At 40.3% G+C, this 20,948-nt stretch overlaps 1 protein-coding gene across 1 annotated transcript in view; it reads left to right on the top strand.

Moving 5' to 3' along the window:
* Positions 1-20,948, top strand: part of CNTN5 (contactin 5) — a 591,619-nt gene that overhangs the window by 539,096 nt on the left and 31,575 nt on the right. Inside the window, exons 16-17 of the mRNA XM_085216325.1 lie at positions 13,902-14,060; positions 14,468-14,617. Of these exons, the coding sequence (XP_085072451.1) occupies positions 13,902-14,060; positions 14,468-14,617 (309 nt within the window). The remainder of the gene's footprint in view (positions 1-13,901; positions 14,061-14,467; positions 14,618-20,948) is intronic.

Raw genomic sequence — 20,948 nt, 5'->3', positions numbered from 1 at the left:
CCTTAATAAATATACATTTAGATTTTGTAAATTCACCTTATTTGTGAGTTTTTCTATTGGAAGGTGCCTTGAATATAGGCCAGGGAACTAAACCTGAAACTATTTTTACCATTGCACAGAAATTTTTCCTTGCCCTGCACTATAAAGTAGAGTTTAAATTTCAGAACAAAAGTAAATGTCATCACGGTTTTCTGTTGTTGTTGCTGTTTGTTTGTTTGTTTGTTTCAGTTTAGTTACTTACGTGGAGGTAATGGTGCAATGTCTCTGAATTTACTACATATGTGTGTGAGATGCAAAAAAAAATGAGAGCTGCAAGTTTCTATTCTTCAGCTTTTTATTCTGGGTTATAGACTTTTAAAAAATATTTTCAAATCATTTTCAAAATCACTACCTTACATTTCTTAATTTTAGGGAAGCTGCAATTAAATAAATGTCAAACTTTTTATTTTTTTTTTATTTTTTTTTTTTTTTTTTTTTTTTTCTAGTGAATCTCTTTCAGGAACACTTCATAGTTAGATATAAAATGCTGTGTTAGACCATGTTTGGGCAAAACAAGGATTCAAATACCTTGAGCTACTTACCTCTCAAAATACAATCCAGATACATTCCTAAATGCTTTGAAAATGTGACTAAATTCTGCATACAAAAGTAAGAAATAACTTTTTAGTGATTTCTAGTCATTTCATTGTTCTCTAAATTTTGTTTTCTGAGCTCAAGTTATTTATTTTTCCCTTTTTGTTTCATTTTTCTAATGTTACCAAGAATGCAGGTGTTATTAAGAAGAGATGTTTTGTTGACAGCTGGACCTGTCAGGCAGTACATTAGCTTTCCAGCTTAAGTGTCTTGCATTTTAATCTTGATATGGGTTATGAATGACAAGTATTTCATGCCAGTCTCCTGCTAGTGAACAATGACCTTCAGAAGATTGCTATCCTGACATACTTGGCACTATCTGTTTACGTTCAAATAGATTACTCCATAACTTGGAAAAATATTTCCTTATTCAAGATAAGTTTCTGTGAAATTATCTGCTATACATAATCACAAATTGCTTAAATTATTATTAACATGAATAAATAAATCAGTCTTTTGCTTAAAGCATATTAACTTTTATTTTATGATTTACAGCAAGATATGTTTCACTGACTCTGGCACCTAAGCCCACGAAGGTTGGATAGGAAGTTCACATTTAATGTTCAAACACCCTTGAGGCATTTTAAAGGTCCAAAAGCACTCACATATTCACCAGGTGCCTGAGTTTTAAATATTCAAGTTTCTGTGCACATACAGAAGCTCCTCAGCTGGATAGTGTCATCCATCTGAGATCTACCATACACTCTAGATGCACACTTTAACTCTGTGGAAGTCCTCAGTGTAGTCTTTAACTCCCTGAATATGAAGAGGATGACACATAGGATTCAGCTCAAAGCTCAAGAGCTGTGGGCCATTGATTCAATTCAGAAGATGCGATGCTCATTATTTACCATCAAGTTCAGCAACTGCAATGCTCAGCTACAGGGAACAATATCATATTCGGGTTCGCTCAGATCCTGACTCAGAAACACACTTAGTTCTTCTCAAGAGGATGTTATATCTGCAGGCCAGCGATTTAAGTGATATCAAGAAATTCCATACCTTTTATGAGGCAAAGTAGCAAGAAAAACAGAAGCCAGGAGAGAAACAAATGAAAACCTGACTCTTTAGAGTAGGATTTAGGATCCCTTCCAGTAACACAAACATTTAATTCTTTCATTGAGCTGGATAGTGCCCAAAAAAGGAACTCAACCACTGTCGACAGATTAAGCCAATACGCTGAATTGGGAAAATAAAATACATACATCACATTTCCCCTCCAGCAGAAGAATGAGAGCAAAAAGACTTATATGCCACTGCAAGATTTTCTGGAAGGCAATCATCAGAGCCTGTAGCAGCAGCAGGAGGCGTATAGAGTAGACTGACATATTTCAAGGGCATCCAGAAGAGAAATCATCTTTTCATATAGAGTGGTAACTAACTATTCTGGAACTAGGCATGCGCAGATGTGCTACTTCAGAGGAATTTTGTAAGAGGCATTGTGTATGTCTGATGGGAAAAGAAGCAGTTTTACTGGAGTGAATTAATGTAACAACAATCATATCACTGGACTTACACTGCTGACACAAGTCTTCGCTTGATTCCACTTCACTTATGCCAAGCTGTTTTGCTTGCTTGAGATGTTTTTCATACAAACAAAGTTGCTTACAGAGGAATCTATATATTTTCTATAAAATAAAAAAATATATATTTTCCACATCACTTGAAGTCATCAGCTATTTAAGAAGCAGAAGTGATTAATGATTTTGTGAACGTCAGTCTCATTCTTGACTTCAGTCCATAGTTCTCCCATGTTACATACCTTTTCTGGTTACTAACCTTTATTTATCCACTCATATCCTCAATTTTCAGTGAATACTGGCTAGCAAAGAAGCACAGTATCAAAATCTTTCCGATTGGCTGGATTTCCACCTATCATTGGCACCCCAGTGCTTGAACTGTCTCTGCACAGGTTTTTCACAAAACTAAAGCAGAAGGCTCTAATACAGGATAAGTATGCATGTTATGTTTAGACACTAGTAATATTCCTTTCTCCTATTCTGCAAGTTTGGCTTTACTTAGAGGATCCTTGGCTTGGAGGATTAGCTTAGAAAAGCAACTGCACAGTTCAGCTGTACAGTTCAGCTTTATAGTGGGAGTCGAGGATGTCACACAGCAGTCTGCAACTTTTACAAAGGTCAGTCTGAGATTTTTTGTAGTCTTTTAAGAGCAGAAATCCCACTGAAGCGTGAGGTACTCCTGCTGCAGCAGCAGCTTCAGAGAACACTAGGGAGTTTCCTGCACAGAAGAGGATCATTGCATGGCACCATAGTCTGATGTGAATCAGAACAGTGCTTCAGACTGTTCATAGTGAGTGATGTGGGTTATTTTCTACACTTATCCTTTTCTTGTCTTATTTTTAAGGCTCATCATGATAGTCTTAGTGTCTAATCAAAAGTACCGAGTCTCCAATAGTTGAATATTTATTTAATGAATGAATACATGTACATATTATAATATGTTACTGATTCAGTAACTTTGTCAAATTCTGTCACTTAAGACATATTCATAAATTATTCTTTCAAAACTCCTCTGCAGTGTGTTACACCCAAGCTAGTTAGCATTAACCACAAATTACTGAGCCAGATGTTGTATACTGTATTACAAACTGCTTTAAAATGCTCTATGGACCAGTCATCTCATGTCCAGATTAATAAACTTTCTTTCAGATTGTTTCACTAAAGCACTGTAGAATCAGTCAAGGCTAAGCTCTGGTTTTACAAAGGAGCAGAGAGAACCAGTCCTAAAAACCACTGACTCGATGTTTGACTTTCTGTAATGTAAACAGAATGTATATTTAAACCTATTCATCTTGTCTAAGAAAGAAATCTGCTCTCCTCATGTTATATTTTTAGAGAAGTAATTTCTCCTCTGAACTCCACTGACCTGGATCAAATATCACTCAGGAACTTCTGGTTAGAATGACCACACGGCTCCTTTCAACAGTAATATTGCCAATAAAACTTAAAGACAAGCGCTTCGGTTTAAAGGCCACGAGCCACAGCATTATTGCATAAAATGTAAACAGTGTCAGCAAATTCTTTGTGGTTCTTGAAATTACATTTGTGCTGTAGCACAGGACATGGGGATGCCCTAAGTACAGGCCCCATTTATTGGGCACACTGATATGACTGTAATGGTAAAATGCTCTCTGTGGTCCATGGGTACAGCAGACTTTTCATACGAACAGTTACATTCTTGGTCCTGCTCCCTTTCTCGAACAAGAATGGACACCACAAACTACCTGTTCATCTGTATGATCATGGAAATCATTTATTATGCCCAAGTATTCTCTAAAAAAGGCATAATTGGCATGACATAGGTTTGAAAGTATGACAGGGACAGGCAAACTGCACAAAGGTACATAAGATCAATAAGGTCTATTCTTTGGTTGTATTTAGTATATAATTTTACAATGGCTGTTCCAAAAGTAAGGTCTCCTATTTTATTCTGTAGACCTACAGTGTCGGAGGCAGATGTTGTGGAATGGCAGTAGAGATTGAATCTTCCTATCAATATTCCATTACATTTTATTGTCATTCAACAGAGGGCAGCAGAGGGGTAGTCTGACAAAATGTTGCCTGACATGAAAGTATGGATGGAGCAAAGGTGTGGAACTGAATTCCTCTCTCCAGAAATTGCACCTACTGAAATTCATCAATGCTCACTGAGACCAAACAGTGGATATGAGTGCAGGGAGGCAGTAGGTGATGCACTTCAACAGTAGAAACAATGAAGTGAAAGATAAGACATGCTCTGAATGGCCATGCAGATTTTTATGAGCACAGCGTGAAGACTGTTGTTCATTGCTGGTGTTTTGTAGCTGAGGATTTCCTCTATCAAATAGCACTATTGTTCTCTCTGTATGTGGTGTTGTAGATGGATCATCAGCTGTTTAACCTACAGACTCCAGACCAAAACTTCCAGCAATATGATTTTGTCTTGAAGTTGTAATATGTTCAACAGTTTGAATGAGAGAATCCTAGGAGTTTAAAAATAGAGCAGGAAAAAAAAAATTCTAACTAGGCTACACCTTAACTTAACTCACATCTATGTCTTCAGTCAAAAAAAAAAGCCTAGAATCAAATTCAAAAACATAAGTGAGGTATGGTAATATTCATGAACTCAGTGCCTGAAAGAAATCTATCTTTGAAGCTCTGAGTTGTGAGAGCAATGGAAGCAACACAAATCAGATCTTGGACAGCTGACAAGTGATGCAGGTTATCAGAAGGATAAGCCAATAAGAGAGGAATGTCTAAAAATCACTTGTGTGTTCTATCTTAGGCACCTTTATCTAAGTGAGAGATATTTATGTCATTCATAATGTGATTCAGAGGCTACCAGTTCTTTTCTAATAAAGTGAGATTTCAGTTAATGTTTCCTGAACTGTTTTTATGCCACAAAGCATAGATCCAACTCAAAGGCTCTGGAGTGCAGGCTGGAATCTGAACCTGAAGAATCCTCCTTGCTTGTCCTGGTCAAGTTGGATTATGACTTCTCCATCCTCCCAGGTCTTTATGTAGCTGTCTTACCACTTGAATATACCACATTTGTAGAAACGAGGCTGAGAATGTAGCTTTAGTGCCCATTGCATTCATTACAAATTACACTTTCGATCCATCCTCTTGTTCATCAATATATGGAAAGCTGTAGGTGGACACAGCAATATGGATTTATGCTACAAGAAACAGTCTGGCTCCTGTTTTGTCATGTTCTTTTTCCATTATCCTGTAGTTATCACCTCTTACTCTTTTCTTTAACCTATTGTCTTCTTGATGACAAGCTATTACACTTTGTCATTCAGAAAGTAAAATCTTCAGGACAAGAATTCTATATTCATGAAGTGTTACACATCAGACTTTTTATTAGTTTGGTAAAAGTAAGGGTTATCTTGATCAGAGTGCAGTGGAGTAAATCAATGCATATCCTGGGATTCACAGGAAAGGGCACTGCCTCTCTGAATTAGTAGAGTTATTATTGGTAATAGTCTTTAAGGAACTCTCATTTTAACATTGTATCATGGGAAGTAATCTAAAAGATCTCTCAGGATGATAATCCCAACAATAAAAAAACACATAAAATAAGTTCACCAAAATGTATAAATGCACATCCTGAAATGAAGCATCCATCCATGGAACTGCTCTGAAAGAAGATAACTGACTAATATCCTTACACTGGCTTTCCAATGTTCCTAGAGCTGCACAAGAGCCTATCGCAGCCTCAAATATCTTCTCTATGAAGGTCAACTGCATTATGATGCACTTACAATCAGTCATTTTCTGTGTAGTTTCCAGAGAACCATTTGAGAAGACTGCATTTTTTCCCCAATTGGCTATTCTCAACTAAAAAATTGTTTTAGAGATCCTGAACAATAGCAGAGCCCTTGGGAAAAATGCTTCTCTGCATTAGCCATCCAGCTGACACCATGAATGATAACACCCAAGCGTAAAATTTAATGAGATTTCTATAAAAATGAGTGACATCTGCATAGCACTCAGGTTCTGGCTAACTCTCATACATTTGTTATCACAGAGGCTTTTGTCCCTTATTAATCCGCTTTCAAGAGTGCCTGCTGTTGGAAATGGAAATGCTTTTTAGCAGTCATCCTACAGACTGTGTAAGAGCACGCATCTCAGAAAGCATAATGACACATTGTCACGACTAGGAATGCATTTGAAAGGTTTAAAAAACATGAGAGAACTCCTACAACAAAATATATCGAGAATTTAGCAGGAGACATCCGCATAAATATATTTTATGTGTTTTTATATAAGTAAGAAACTTGTTCTATTTCCTATAATACCATGGCTAGAAACTCTTCAGTAATATTCAGTGTGCATGGAAGAAATATTGTTGTAGAGAGAAAGTACTAAAATATTTTCTTTTAATTTTATTTGTGCTTGGGAGCATGTTATAATTCTTGGCCTTGGGCTCCAACTCAGTAAAAGCATATGATTGTATCAGAATCCCAGCTTTCCTTTAAAATTTACCCCATGGCTACAAATAAATATTTCACTAGCATTTTCCTACATCAGCAGAGAGCCTGAAACAATAGATGATGAAGATTGAAGACCTCCCTCCTTTATTAAATTGGCCCCGGGATTTACTATTTTGAGACAAAGGCCTGACCTGGTGCATCCCACCAGAGAAGAACAAATATATGGCAGGAATGGAGGAGTGCAGATGACACATCTTTAGAAACACAGAATCACAGAGTGGTTTAGGATGAAAGGGATCTTTAAAATTACCTAGTTCTAACCTCCCACTAGACCAGGTTGCTCAAAGCCCCATCCAGCCTGGCCTATAATGCCTTCAGGGAGGAAGCATCCTGTTCCAGTGTCTCGCCAATCTCATATTAAAGAATTTCTTCCTAATATCTAGTCTAAATCTACTCTCTTTCTGTTTAAAGCCATTTCCGCTCATCCCTTTGCTACCTGTCCTAAGAAAAATAGTCCTTCCCCAGCTCTGGGGCCTCTTTCAGGTACTGAAGGCCACTATAAGGTCTCCTTGGAACCTTCTCCAGGGTGAACAGCCTCACATCTCTTAGCCTGTCCACACAGGGGAGGTACTCCATCCTCTGACCACCTTTGTGGTCAGCTTCATTTTCTCTTGTGCAGGGGTCCCCAGAACTGGACACAGTACTCTGTGTGGGGTCTCACAAGGGTGGAGTGGAGGAGCAGAATCACCTCCCTTGATCTGCTGGTCAAAATTCTCTTGATGCAACCCAGGATATGGTTGGTCTTCTGGGCTACAAGCACACATAATCAGGTCATTCTAAGTTTTTCATCAACCAGTACCCTCAAATCCTCCTCCTCAGGGCTGCTTTCAAGCCATTCTCTGCCCAGTCTGTATTGTCCTTGGGATTTCTCCAACCCAGGTGCATGACCTTACACTTGGCATGTTGAACTTCATGAGATTGGCATAGGCCTACCTCTCAAGACTGTCCAGGCCCCTCTGGATGGCATCCCTTCCCTCAAATGTGTCAACTGCACCACTCAGCTTGGTGTTTGCAAACTTGCTGAGATCAATCCCACTGTCCGTGTCACCTACAAAGATGTTAAATGGTCCTAGTACAGATGCCTGAAGAATGCCACTCATCACCAGTCTCCACTTGTACACTGAGAAGTTAACACAACTCTCTGAGTGCGACCATCCAGCCAATTTCTTATCCAGTGAATTGTACATCCGTCAAATCCATTTTTCTCCGATTTGGTGACCAGGATGTCATGTGGGTCATGCAGCTTTCTGTCACGCTTTCTCACAAAAAGAAAACCAAGACCTTTCAACTGCAAATGAAAGGGGGTCTTATCACATCCCACCTATGAATTGAGGGAGAGGTGACCAGATTCACAAATCCTCCTCCCTCAATTAGATTAAGGCAAAAACATAATTCAGGATCCAAATACAATCATCAGTTTTATTCAGAATCTCTGTACTACAATTATCTTAAAAATACTGGCACACTTATTTATATCTTTCTGTGTGGCTAAATTATGTGAGTTTATGGGAAACTGAAGTACATCTTGCATTACTTGACAACTTTACTTGGGAGAAAAGACAGAAAATTGAGAGACAGAGGAGGAGTGGATAAAGAAAGATGGACAGGACAGAGAAGGAGAACAGAAGTCCGAGCTCTAGCATTGGTCCAGCCAATGGGTGTGTCTCTTTCTGCAAGAGCACTCATCCAGAAGTTCTGAAGTCTTGAAATCCCCCTGATATTCTCTTGTGCATCTTTTTATGCCTCCTAAATTTATAGGATCATAGTCAATGAGTTTGCCATCACTGTTTGCTGTCAACAACTTCATCATCAAGATTGCAGTCAAGCCATCTTATCTACACAAGGATTCCTTCTCTGACCACATCTTCAGCCTTTAGCTTGTTCTGATGGTGATGGTTTTGTCCTGCAGATGTTTGAGACAATTCCAGTGTAAGTGTAATTGTCTATTTTTTGGTCTGCCACAGGACTTCAGAAGGCCAAGAGTCATAAGGGGGTGTAAGGTGAATCACCATCTTATCCCAGACTGGACATGAAAAGCACTGACAGCAGCAATTCAAAAGTCTGCTAAGCAGGCAGAGCAAGGAAAGAAAAGAAATTCCTGACAATGGGACCTGCTCACTATCCTTGAAGGGGGAAAGCATTGTTCTTCCTATAGCCCAGTGCAGTATTCTAGGCTACTGCAAACATATATTTCATAGAGTATTTCTCCATCATACATCTATAATACTAAACTTCAATGAATTCTGTTTGTTGTTTGTTTTGGTTTGGTTTGTTGGTTTTTTTTAAGATAATCATGTGACTATTTTGTTGCTTTTATTGCTATAAATCACAGAATCACAGAATCACAGAATCACAGAATTGTAGGGATTGGAAGGGACCTCTAGAGATCATCGAGACCAACCCCCCTGCCAAAGCAGGTTCCCTACACCAGGTCGCACAGGTAGGCGTCCAGGCGAGACTTGAATATCTCCAGAGAAGGAGACTCCACAACCTCCCTGGGCAGCCTGTTCCAGTGCTCTGTCACCCTCACCGTGAAGAAGTTCTTACGCACATTCGTGCGAAACTTCCTGTGCTGCAGCTTATGTCCGTTTCCCCTCGTCCTGTCTCCACGTACCACTGAAAAGAGACTGGCCTCACCACTATGGCCGCCACACCTCAGATATTTATAAACCTGGATCAGGTCCCCTCTCAGTCTTCTTTTCTCAAGGCTAAACAGACCCAGTTTACTTAGCCTTTCTTCATAGGGGAGATGCTCCAGGCCCTTCACCATCTTTGTGGCCCTCCGCTGGACTCTTTCCAAGAGATCCCTGTCTTTTTTGTACTGGGGAGCCCAGAACTGGACACAGTACTCCAGATGAGGCCTTACCAGGGCAGAGTAGAGTGGGAGGATCACCTCCCTCGACCTGCTGGACACGCTCTTCTTAATGCACCCCAGAATGCCATTGGCCTTTTTGGCCACGAGGGCACACTGCTGGCTCATGGCCAATCTGTCGTCCACCAGGACGCCCAGGTCCCTCTCTGCAGAGCTCCTCTCCAGCAGCTCATCCCCCAGCCTGTATTGGTGCATGCAATTATTCCTCCCTAGGTGTAAGACCCTACACTTGCTTGTGTTGAACCTCATCTGGTTTCTTACTGCCCAGCTCTCCAGCCTGTCCAGGTCTCGCTGAATGGCAGCACAGCCTTCAGGCGTGTCAGCCAATCCTCCCAACTTCGTATCATCAGCAAACTTGCTGAGGGTGGCCACTATCCCCTCATCAAGGTCATTGATGAAGATGTTGAACAAGACCGGACCCAGCACAGACCCCTGGGGGACACCACTGGTTACAGGGCTCCAGCCAGACTCTGCACCACCAACGACCACCCTCTGCGCTCTGCCAGTCAGCCAGTTCTCAACCCACCTCACTGTCCACTCGTCTATCCCACACTTCCTCAGCTTTGTTATAAGGATGTCGTGGGAGACAGTATCAAACGCCTTTCTAAAATCAAGGTAGATTACATCTACCGCTCTTCCCCCATCCACCCAGCATGTGACAGCATCATAGAAGGCCACCAAGTTGGTCGAGCACGACCTCCCCTTGGTGAACCCATGCTGACTACTCCTGATAACCTCCTTTTCTCCCAGTTGTCTGGAGATGGTATCCAGCACAAGCTGTTCCATCACCTTTCCAGGGACGGAGGTGAGGCTGACAGGCCTATAATTACCCGGATCTTCCTTCTTGCCCTTTTTGAAGACCGGAGTGACATTGGCTATCCTCCAGTCTTCAGGGACCTCCCCTGTTGTCCAGGACCTCTCAAAAATGATGGAGAGCGGTTCGGCAATGACCTCCGCCAGCTCCCTCAGCACACGTGGATGCACCCCATCAGGTCCCATGGACTTGTGGACCTTAGTACTGCCTAGGCGCTCACGCACGTCCTCTTTCCTGACTAAAGGGAAGTCTCCCATTCCCCAGACCCTCTCACTAACCTCCAGGGTGTGGGATTCCTGCAGGGGAGCCTTTTCACTGAAGACAGAAGTAAAGAAGGCATTCAGTATCTCTGCCTTCTCAGCATCCCCCATTACGAGGACCCCCCCCTCACTTAGTAAGGGGCCCACATTTTCCCTAGTTTTCCTTTTGCTATTAACATACTTGAAGAAGCCTTTTTTATTATCCTTTATCACTTTAGCTAGATTCAATTCCAGACAGGCTTTAGCCTTCCTCGTTGCATCCCTGCAGGCCCTGACTACATTCCTATATTCTTCCCAAGTGATCAGACCCTTTTTCCACATTTCATGGACTTTCTTCTTTCCTTTGAGCTTGCGCATGAGCTCCTTGCTCATCCACAAAGGTCTCCTGCCACCTTTTCCAGATTTCTTGCTCACAGGGACGCACCGATCCTGAGCTTGGAAGAAGAGCTGTTTAAATGCTGACCAGCTCTCAGAGGCCCCCTTACCTTCTAACACCCGAGCCCACGGGATAGCTCCAAGTAGGTCCCGGAAGAGATCGAAGTTGGCTCTCCTAAAGTCCAGGGTAGCAATCCTACTTATTGCTTTGCTTCTTCCGCTCAGGATCTTGAACTCCACCATCTCATGATCACTACAACCCAAACTGCCCCCTACCTTTACTTCCTTAACAAGTCCATCCCTGTTGGTGAAAATAAGGTCCAGTAACACCCCTCCCCGCGTCGGTTCCTCCACCACCTGCATCAGAAAGTTGTCTTCAACACACTGCAAGAACCGTCTGGACCGTGCGTGCCTGGCTATGTTGGTCATCCAGCAAATATCTGGATAATTGAAGTCCCCCATAAGCACCAGTGCCTGGGAACGTGACGCTACATCCAGTTGCTTTTGGAAGGCCTCATCAGCCTCCTCATCCTGATCAGGGGGCCTGTAGTACACCCCCACAACAGTGTCACCCTTACCAGCCTGCCCCTTGATTCTCACCCATAAGCTCTCCACTGCTACATCACTCTCCCCCAAGTGAATTTCAATACATTCTAGCTGCTCTCTCACATAAAGAGCAACTCCACCACCCCGCCTAGCCAGCCGATCTTTCCTAAAAAGCACATAGCCCTCCATGACAACATTCCAGTCATGCGAGCTGTCCCACCACGTCTCCGTGATCGCGATGAGATCATGACCTTGCGACCGCACGCAGAACTCCAGCTCTTCCTGTTTATTCCCCATGCTACGCGCATTAGTATACAGGCACTTAAGAGAAGCAGCATCCCTCCACCTCTCTCCAAGCCTTTGAACTCCACTGTCTCCACCCATCAAGTCCTGTTTGGAGCCTCGAACTGGCCCCTCAGTCCCAGCGGTCGTCATTTTGTCCCCTTCCCCCTTCATACCTAGTTTAAACACCTGTCAATAAGTCCCGCCAGTTCCTCAGCTAGAACCCTCTTTCCCCGTGAAGACAGGCTGCATCCATCTGCAGCCATCATGCCAGGTAGATAAATGCTATGTTACCAATATTTTAATGTTCATTCATGGCTTGTAGGTCATTACCAAGCAAACAGAGAAAAGTGAAAAATATAACTTGCTTTATTACTTCAATAATTCAATGTCTGCTTCACTCTAAGACTACAGAGTTGAATTATTAAAAAATTTGGAACAAAATGTTGTCATAGTTCACATAAACACTCTTTTTATATTCACATAAAACTGTTTCTAGTTAAAGGATTCTAGCCAGAAAAAGATTTGGTTGCATAAAATAGCAAAACAGACAAGTAAATATGTAGGTAGGTACATGGGTTGATAGATAGATGATAGATAGATAGATAGATAGATAGATAGATAGATAGATAGATAGATAATGGTGAGTTCAGCAATACTGGCTACAACTGCAATGTTAAATGTTGAAACCACACCTGAATATCTACCTCTCTTATCCATAGTTGCTGAGCTCTGCTACACCCACACCACTCATGGTACCTTACAGTTGCGATGGAAGGGAATGGAGGGTGTCCAAAAGATCTGCTACACTATGACTTCAGAAGAAAGTCTGATACATGCAAAGAGCATTGGGTTTCCCCAAAAATGCAGCCACAGTTTCTTTTTATTAATAAAAGTGTTTTCATCATTACTTTTCCTGCATGTTCATTTTTGGAGAAAATTGACAGTGCATTTCTGATTTCACAGATTTCCATCTATGCAGAAGCAGAACTTCAGCTTCCAACAAGAGGAGCCTGGGAAAAAAACTGGATGCAAAAAATATTCAGATTTTTCATAATTAATTATAGCTATTCATCATATTATTTTAATTAAGTAGCATTATAAGTATTGAGTCCTGTCTTGTATTTGTATAAGCTTTTAAGTATAAGAGAGATTTTTATCTTGCATTTGCCCATAACAGAGATGTGTCTGTCCCCATAAACATCTGGTTCCAACAGCTGCAAAAAAGGATCCTGAATCAGGGAAAACTTGCCTCCGATTTGGCTTGGCAATTGCAAATGGACAATGTTTTAAAACATGATTAAGATCAATATCAGGAAGAATTAAAGGGGAAAACTAGGGCTAGGGAGGAAGTTATAGGCAAGTTTTCATTGCAAATTTATATTTATTACAAGGGGCTTCACTTATTGGAGCAGTCACATGACTTAAAAACTGATGATTGATATTTTCTTATTAAGTATGGCAAAGTGGAATAAATAATATTCAAATTTCTCAAATGAGAACTTTTTTGGTGATTTTGTTTGTTTTTAAAGGAATTACAGTAAAGATCAGTCTTAAAAATATTTGAGTATGGGTTCTGTTTTCAGTAGCTTTCAGTCAAATAATTAGTGGACTTTCAGAAGGATAGTAGTCCAGATTGTTTTATTGAATGAGTGAATTTGATAAAGAGGATATATGTTGTATTCTTAATTCAGTTATTAGCATTATTAGTATTCTCCTTACAAAACACATCCTACCTTGCTTCATTTTGATATTCACTTCTCCTGCTGAGAATTCTCGCACGAAGAGATGTGATTGTGACTGTTCAATCTAGCCTGGATGCTTTCTTTTTTCCTTCAATTTTACATTCAGAACAATTACAACAGGATTTTATAGAAATCTGTTTCTATTCCTGGTTCTTCTGCTGTCACTCTGACAGCTTAATTGCTTCTACCTGCATAACATTTAAAGAGTAAAAACAATCACAGTTTGACAGTAGAAATTTTTCAAGACAAGCTAGCACCATGATTTTAACTGCTGTATTTCATGGATATTGAACACACTACAGAATATCTCTCCTGTATTATTACTGTTCAGCAACATGATGGTGTGCTTTGTTTGATTATTCCAATTTATTTCTAGGTCCTCCTGGTCCCCCAGGGGTTGTAATAGTGGAGGAAATTACAGACACCACAGCAACACTCTCTTGGAGTCCTGGGGCAGACAATCACAGCCCAATCTCCCTCTACAACCTGCAAGCACGCAGTCCATTTTCTCTTGGCTGGCAGACAGTAAAAACAGGTGAGAAAAACTTTAAAATAGCACAAGCAGGCTCTTCAAAACACCTGCTCTGTGACAATAATAACCAGCAGCAACTGTAGATACTCTTGAAATAACAATGATAAATTAAAAGCACTAATTTTTTTAAATTATTTGTATTCCTTTTATGTTACTTAGCAACATCTATAAAAGGACAACACAAAGACTCCTGAGTGATGCAGCTGTGAATAAGCAGAAATCTCTTCCCTCTTCCTTTTATTCTTTGCCTTTTCAGGAATACCACGTTGTCAAAAAAAACTAGCTCTGATTTCTAACATACTTGATCCTTGATATCTGTCATATCTGATGGTCATACACATTTGCCACTGAAACAATGCATGTGAGCTTCAACTTTCTGAGTGACCTGTACATTTTTTCACTGTCTGCAGTTCCTGATGTGATAAGTGGAGACATGGAGTCTGCAATGGCTGTTGAACTGAACCCTTGGGTGGAGTATGAGTTTAGAGTTGTAGCAACCAACAAAATTGGGACTGGAGACCCAAGTGCACCATCCCGCATGATCAGAACCAATGAAGCAGGTAAGGAGATAAAAAGGTTGATTTTCTAGGACTACCAGAAACAAGAACTGCTTTAATATAATTATGGTACTATTCTCTTTTCAATGGTACAATCTGTGTTGAGTCAACATTGCTCCAGGGTGATACTCATACAGAACAGTTTGTTTTATTTACAGGAACAATGTTTAATTTACATAAATTCCAAATGTCATTATTCCCTGCTGTCTTACTTCATCCAGGCTACCTTCATTTTGGCTCACTTATTGGCTGCCTCCTACACAGCAAATCTGGTTGATTTCCACTATGCAGAAAGCTCTTACCAAAAAGAATGTGGCAATTCAGATGGAATGCATGCCCCAAAATGTTGTTGTTCAGGTCTCAGGCTGCAGGGAATGACTTAACCTGTTGTTAATTTCAAGGACAGCAGGGATATCACCTACATGAGCTGTAAGCAGCTGGATGATCTGCTCAAGACAACAGAGCTCAAGGAGAAGGTAGAGAAGTTAAGGAGCATCAGGGAGTATGAGCAGGAGAAATACTGGTGGAGTAACTCCCTACCATACCCATGAGAAAGACACAGGGGTGATACACCCCAAACACTGGTGGACCCCTTACCCTTCCGACATCTGACAGAGGGAGGAGAATAAGAAAGGAGGTGATGTGGAAACAGGTCCCAGCTTGGCATCACAGATATCCTCTCTCTATCTTCCCTAGCTTCCCCAGATACCTTTCTTCTATAGGTTTGAGGCTCTGGAACTCGAGGAAAGTGCAGATGCAGTGAAGCTTCACATAGGAGATTGTCTAGGGTGAGGTTGTTTACTGCACACCTCAAGACTGCCTTTGCCAAGAAAGAAAGAAGGGTAATTGTTGTAAACACCCCTCCTTCTGAGGGGAATGGAGAGCCCGATATGGCGACCAGACCCTACTTGTAGAGGTGCACAGCCTCCCTGGAGGCCAGGTGAGGGAGATTACTAAAAAACATTCTGGTCTAGTTCAATCTTCTGATTACTAGCCTTTACTGATAGTTCAAGCTGGAAGTTATAACGTTTCTGAGAGAATCTTGAGGGTTATCAAAAGGGAGTTCAGGGCATTGGGGCAGTTAATTGATGGAGGAGGAGTACAGGTGGTATTTTTCTCTATCCCTTCAGTGATAGTGAGGGATACTGGGAGGATGAGAAAAACCTACCTCATAAATATGTGGCAGAGAGGCTGGTGACATTTCAGGAATTTTGTTTTTGTTTTTGTTTTTTTTTCAACCATGGACTTGGCTCCTGGCCTGATGGCTGCAGATGGGTCTCACCTGTCTCAAAGGCAGAAATGATCCTAGCCGAGGAGCTGGCAGGGCTGGTTGAGAGGGTTCTAAACTAGATATGAAGAGTGAAGGGGTTAAAATGAGACCCACTAGAGATGAGCCTGGTGGGTTTGAGGATAAGGCAAATGCCTCAGCTGAAGTGCATCTACACCAGTGCACACAGCATGGGCAACAAACAGGAAGAGCTGGAAGCCATTGTACAGCAGGCAAATTATGACTTAGTTGCCATTGCAGAAACATGGTGGGATTGCTCTCGCAACTGGAATGCTGCAATGGATTACTATAAGCTCTTCAGAAGGGAAAGGCAAGGAATAAGATATGGGGGCATAGCTCTCTATATTAGAGAGTGTTTTGATGCTTTTGAGCTCAGGGCTGCAAATGATAAGGTTGAGTTTCTATGGGTAAGGGTCTCTGTGGGTAAGTTTCTTTACATCTATCTTTAAAACTCAGACCAATTATCCTTGGCATACTCTACCCACAATCTGGAATAAACCTCCCCCAGTTCAAGTGGAAACAGAAACCTTCTACTCCTGGCCTGCCTAAAGTCCTTGGGGCCACCTGAGTGTGCTGAGGGAGCTGGTGGAGGTGACTGTCAAACTGCATTTTACCATCTATCAATGATTCTGGTCATGGTTATCGAACAGATCATCCTGAGTGAGATTACAGAACATCTAGATATCAAGCCCAGTCAGCATGGATTCATGACAGGCAGATCCTGCTTAAATAGCTTGATCTCTTTCTACGATTTAATGACCTACCTGTTGGATGATGGAAAGTCTGTCAACATAGTCTACCTAGACTTCAGTAAAGCCTTTAACAACATCTCCCAGTATTCTCCTGGGGAAGCTGGCAGCCCATGGCTTGGACAGGTACACTCTGCTGAGTAAAGAACTGGCTGGAGGGCTGAGCCCATAGGGTGAAAACAACTGATTTTTATCCAGCTACCATGTTTTTAAGTTTCTTGTTCTTCTTTCCCTGTTTTTACCAAACAAAGTCTGCTTTTACTAAAACATTTTCCAGCAGCTCTAGTTAAGGTTTTCATGCATATCCATTTTCAGTACTCCTTTGGACGATAAATACAGCTTTACCTCTATAGAAATTTATTAATAAGTGTCATGGAATTAATTAGATCAACCAATGCCCGTGACAAGGGGGTAGTAGACCCCTGGGCCCCCCGGCCCCACAAAAGGGGAAGGAAAAGGGAAAAGGGATAGGGAGATGGGAGCGGGGCTCAAGGAAGGAAAAAAAAAACACAAAACATCGACAACAGTCTATGGAGGAAAATTTATTTTATTATTAAGATATCAGACTAATAAATAAAACAAAATAGGAAAGAGAGAGAGTTCCCGAGACCGAGTCAAACCTGAAAAGCACCCTCCAGCTCCCACTGCAAGGCAGTAAGAGACTGCCCAATCAGGAAGGGCCAAATCCCATGACTTATGCGATGTGCAGGGACAGGTACCTGGAATTGGAGCATTAACACTTTAACTCCCAGTGCACTATGTGATGTTATGATGTGGAATACTGAAAACCGAAAATCACAAAACCATGACAATAAATCATACTTATGATCAGGAAAAAAACTGAGGAAGGGATGAAGCATGCACTGTGCAGTTTATTTTTTGCCCAGTGATTAGTACTCTCTTCTGAGTAAGGCTCCACTGTTGTTGCCATCTGGAGAAACAGGGTCATTAACAAGAGTAGCAATAATTTTTATCCAAGTACACAGGACTCTTCCTGACAAGCCTATTGCTGATAATAATGCAGGTCTTCTCAAATGAAAGGTCAGTAACATATAAGTTCAAATAAGAAAAGGCCACACTCAGTGTTTACCTGAGCTTTCAGCTTTCCAGATAGAAACATTTTTTTTTTATTACCAGAGTTACAGCTATGCAGATTAGAAGGAAGCATTTTGTAGTGTGACACTGAATTCCAGACAGGTGCCAGTAAAACAACTTAACAGTCTTTGGAGAAATTGAAGTTCAGTTTATTTGGTGTGCTGTTTAGCACAGTGTGAGACAGCAGAAGTTAGTTGTCAACACCTCAATCTCAAAAGACCTTTATTTAATAAAACCCTTTGGATTCCGTTTCACTTGTGAGCTGTTTTTGTTTTGTGTTATCATGTTAGTTTTTTCTTTTTTAAAAAAATATATCTATTTATATATATATATGTATACATATATATAAATACATTTATATATATATAAATATATATAAAATATATAAATAAATATATATATAAACAAATGGTTTCTCACTTCTATTCTGCAGAGGTAGTGAGAAGACACTGCTCATAACTAATAAGATATAACTTTCCAATTTGTTGGAAACTATAGAGAGTTGTAAAGTAAAAACAATACAATAGGCTCTGCTTTAAACCAAAAGCAAGAAAAACAACAGCAAACAAAACCAAGAAAACAAGTAATATATACCAATGTGTTACATATGTAAATGGCATACTGTTTATAAATCTTTATGGCATTCTTGAAATGCCAGAGGCTTCATGATTTGCTTCAATCAGACATCCACTTCTTCCTACAACTTCCTAAAAGGAGGAGGGGTTTGGCTTCTTCTCCCAGGCAACAAACAGGACCCGAGGAAATGGCCACAAGCTGTACCAGAGGAGGTTTAGATTAGACATAAGGAAGAACTTTTTCTCTCAGAGAGTGGTCAGGCATTGGAATGGCTGCCCAGGGAAGTGGTGGAGTCACCATCCCTGGCAGTGTTCAAGAGGTGTCTGGATGAGGAGCTATGAGATATGGTTTAGTGCCTTGTGGTAGTAATGATAATGGAATAATGGTTGGACTAGATGATCTTGTAGGTCCTTTCTAACCTTGTAATTCTATGTTTCTATGATACTATGATTCTTCCTGATTTCTAGTTATTCCTGAATAGCTAGAGAGGTGCCTTGGGTCTTAAATCTTGTCGGTCTACTTCTCTTCTCTGAGACAATTCTGTCAGTGTGAATTGTCATCTTCGTGGTTTTTTCAAATACCATAGTCAAAGAAACAAGAAAGTTAGTATCAGTTTTCATTGGATATGGGTATGGCTATTCATAAATGGTTTTCCAAATTAGCACATTAATATCTTCGTGTATTACTCAATTATGTATTCTTTTTCAGAATATTTCTGTACCTTGTTTTTTTTATCTGAAAGCTTCAAGGTAAAACCTTTACTGGCATGGGCTTCAGTTCCAACATCACAGATCTGAAATCTTAATAGAGTACATGTGTAAAGACATTATTCTTTAGAAGGAATATTATATCAACCTTCTCCTCATGACCTAGCAGACTAACCTGGCCCTCTGCAGTGATATTAGACGTGCTCTACAAGTAAAAAAGACAGGATGCACTGGAAAACCTCCAGAACTATCAATCTCCCAGCAGAGAAGGTGAGTGTGACAGTGTGCTCAGAGGAGAACCATGATCCACAGAGGTGAATGGTAGCTGCATTGACAACACACAGAGGTATCAAATGTGTGATTCTGCTGCCATTATTTTATACTTAAATGGCAATCAGCATCTTTAATTTAATGGCATCTGCTAACTTGGCTGGAGACTAAAGTCTTTTTCACTTCCCACACCTCACTTACTTTATCACTTCTTCCCCAAGATAGTAACAACATTTTATGTCAGTCCATTATTTAAAAATACCCATGGAAGCAATGCTTGGGATGGTGTAAGGAAATCATCAGAGTAATAAACTGATTTTCACAGGCTTTAATTATTTAATTAAACCCTAATCTTGTTACTTAGTCCACATTTAGTTAACATGATTGATTTTCATATCTACTTTCATTGGAATGGATAATACTGCAATTTTCTGGCACACCTAACTTATAGCCAGCTGCTGCATTTCTGTCATTTGTAGCCTTGATACATATTTTACAGGTCCACAAGGTAAAAAGAGCCAGTAACATGAATTTAGACATGTCTGGCATTCCACTACGGCAGTCGGGCATTTGAAGCCTGGGGGCAAAGCATCAATTACATTATCTATTCATGGGGAAGCATGGAGAGAGGGAAATTGAGTACAATCAAAGTTTAACCTGCTAATCAGACATGAAGGCTTGATTTTATGAGGTAACAGTGTAATGCACTCAATTAGTATCAGATTGTGCACAGGATTTATTTGTAATAAGTCCTTATATTTCATTAAGCCACGCTTATTCTCAGCTAATATTTCTTTGTGTTATTACAAGGAAAACTTGTCCTGAAAACAACGTGTTTTAGGCTGGTTTTCTTTTAGGGGATTTTTGCTGCTGCTGGTAGTCAGGTTTTGGAACTTTTTTTTAGACATCTGTGGAAAATAAGTTTCCACTTTCACTATTATCATAATTATTTTTGTTCAGTTTTTAACATTAGGACATTATTTCATGGCAAGTGTAGTCATTTCAGAAAATTGCCTCCACAGGGAAAAACAGATGAAGAAGAAGACAATAATTGTTGACTGCATGTTTCTATTTGAAATTGACTACTCACATGTAATATTGCAGGCTCAAATTAATATGCATCCTATTGACAAAGAGTCCAAACAAAGGTGCTGTTAGAAAACACACCAGGAAACCTGGCATATATGCCACAACATTTGAGATTTCAGACCTGGGGGTGATAATCTGGAGGATATTCATAATCTCCTCTTAAATTACAAGTACTAAAAATACAGAGGAAACTGTTAAAGGAAGAAATGCAGATCATAAGACCAATTGGTGTCTTTCACACATGGAAAAGGTGTTCACTTAACATTTCTCTGTTTCCCAGGTTTACGTGGAAGGACACATACATATATGCATGTATGCATAAAAAGAAAAACAATTGAAAAGAAAAATGTGTTATTGCTTTGGTCTTCACATTAGGAAGCTCTGTCAAGCTGGCAACAAACCTTTTTACTCCCTTTTCCACAGCTAGTATTTGTCTTTCAAACTGTATCAGTATGTTAAAAGATATAAAAAGCTTTGAAATAAATAAATAGTAACAGTAACTATATCTTGAGCAAACATTTTCTTGAGGGCTAAACTGAAGTTTAATAATAAGACTCCTC

This window comes from Meleagris gallopavo, chromosome 1 (genome assembly GCF_905368555.1).
Source record: "Meleagris gallopavo chromosome 1, MGAL_WU_HG_1.1, whole genome shotgun sequence".
Taxonomy (NCBI): domain Eukaryota; kingdom Metazoa; phylum Chordata; class Aves; order Galliformes; family Phasianidae; genus Meleagris; species Meleagris gallopavo.
The sequence above is the reverse complement of the archived record's forward strand: the minus strand, read 5'-3'. Positions and strand labels throughout refer to the sequence as shown.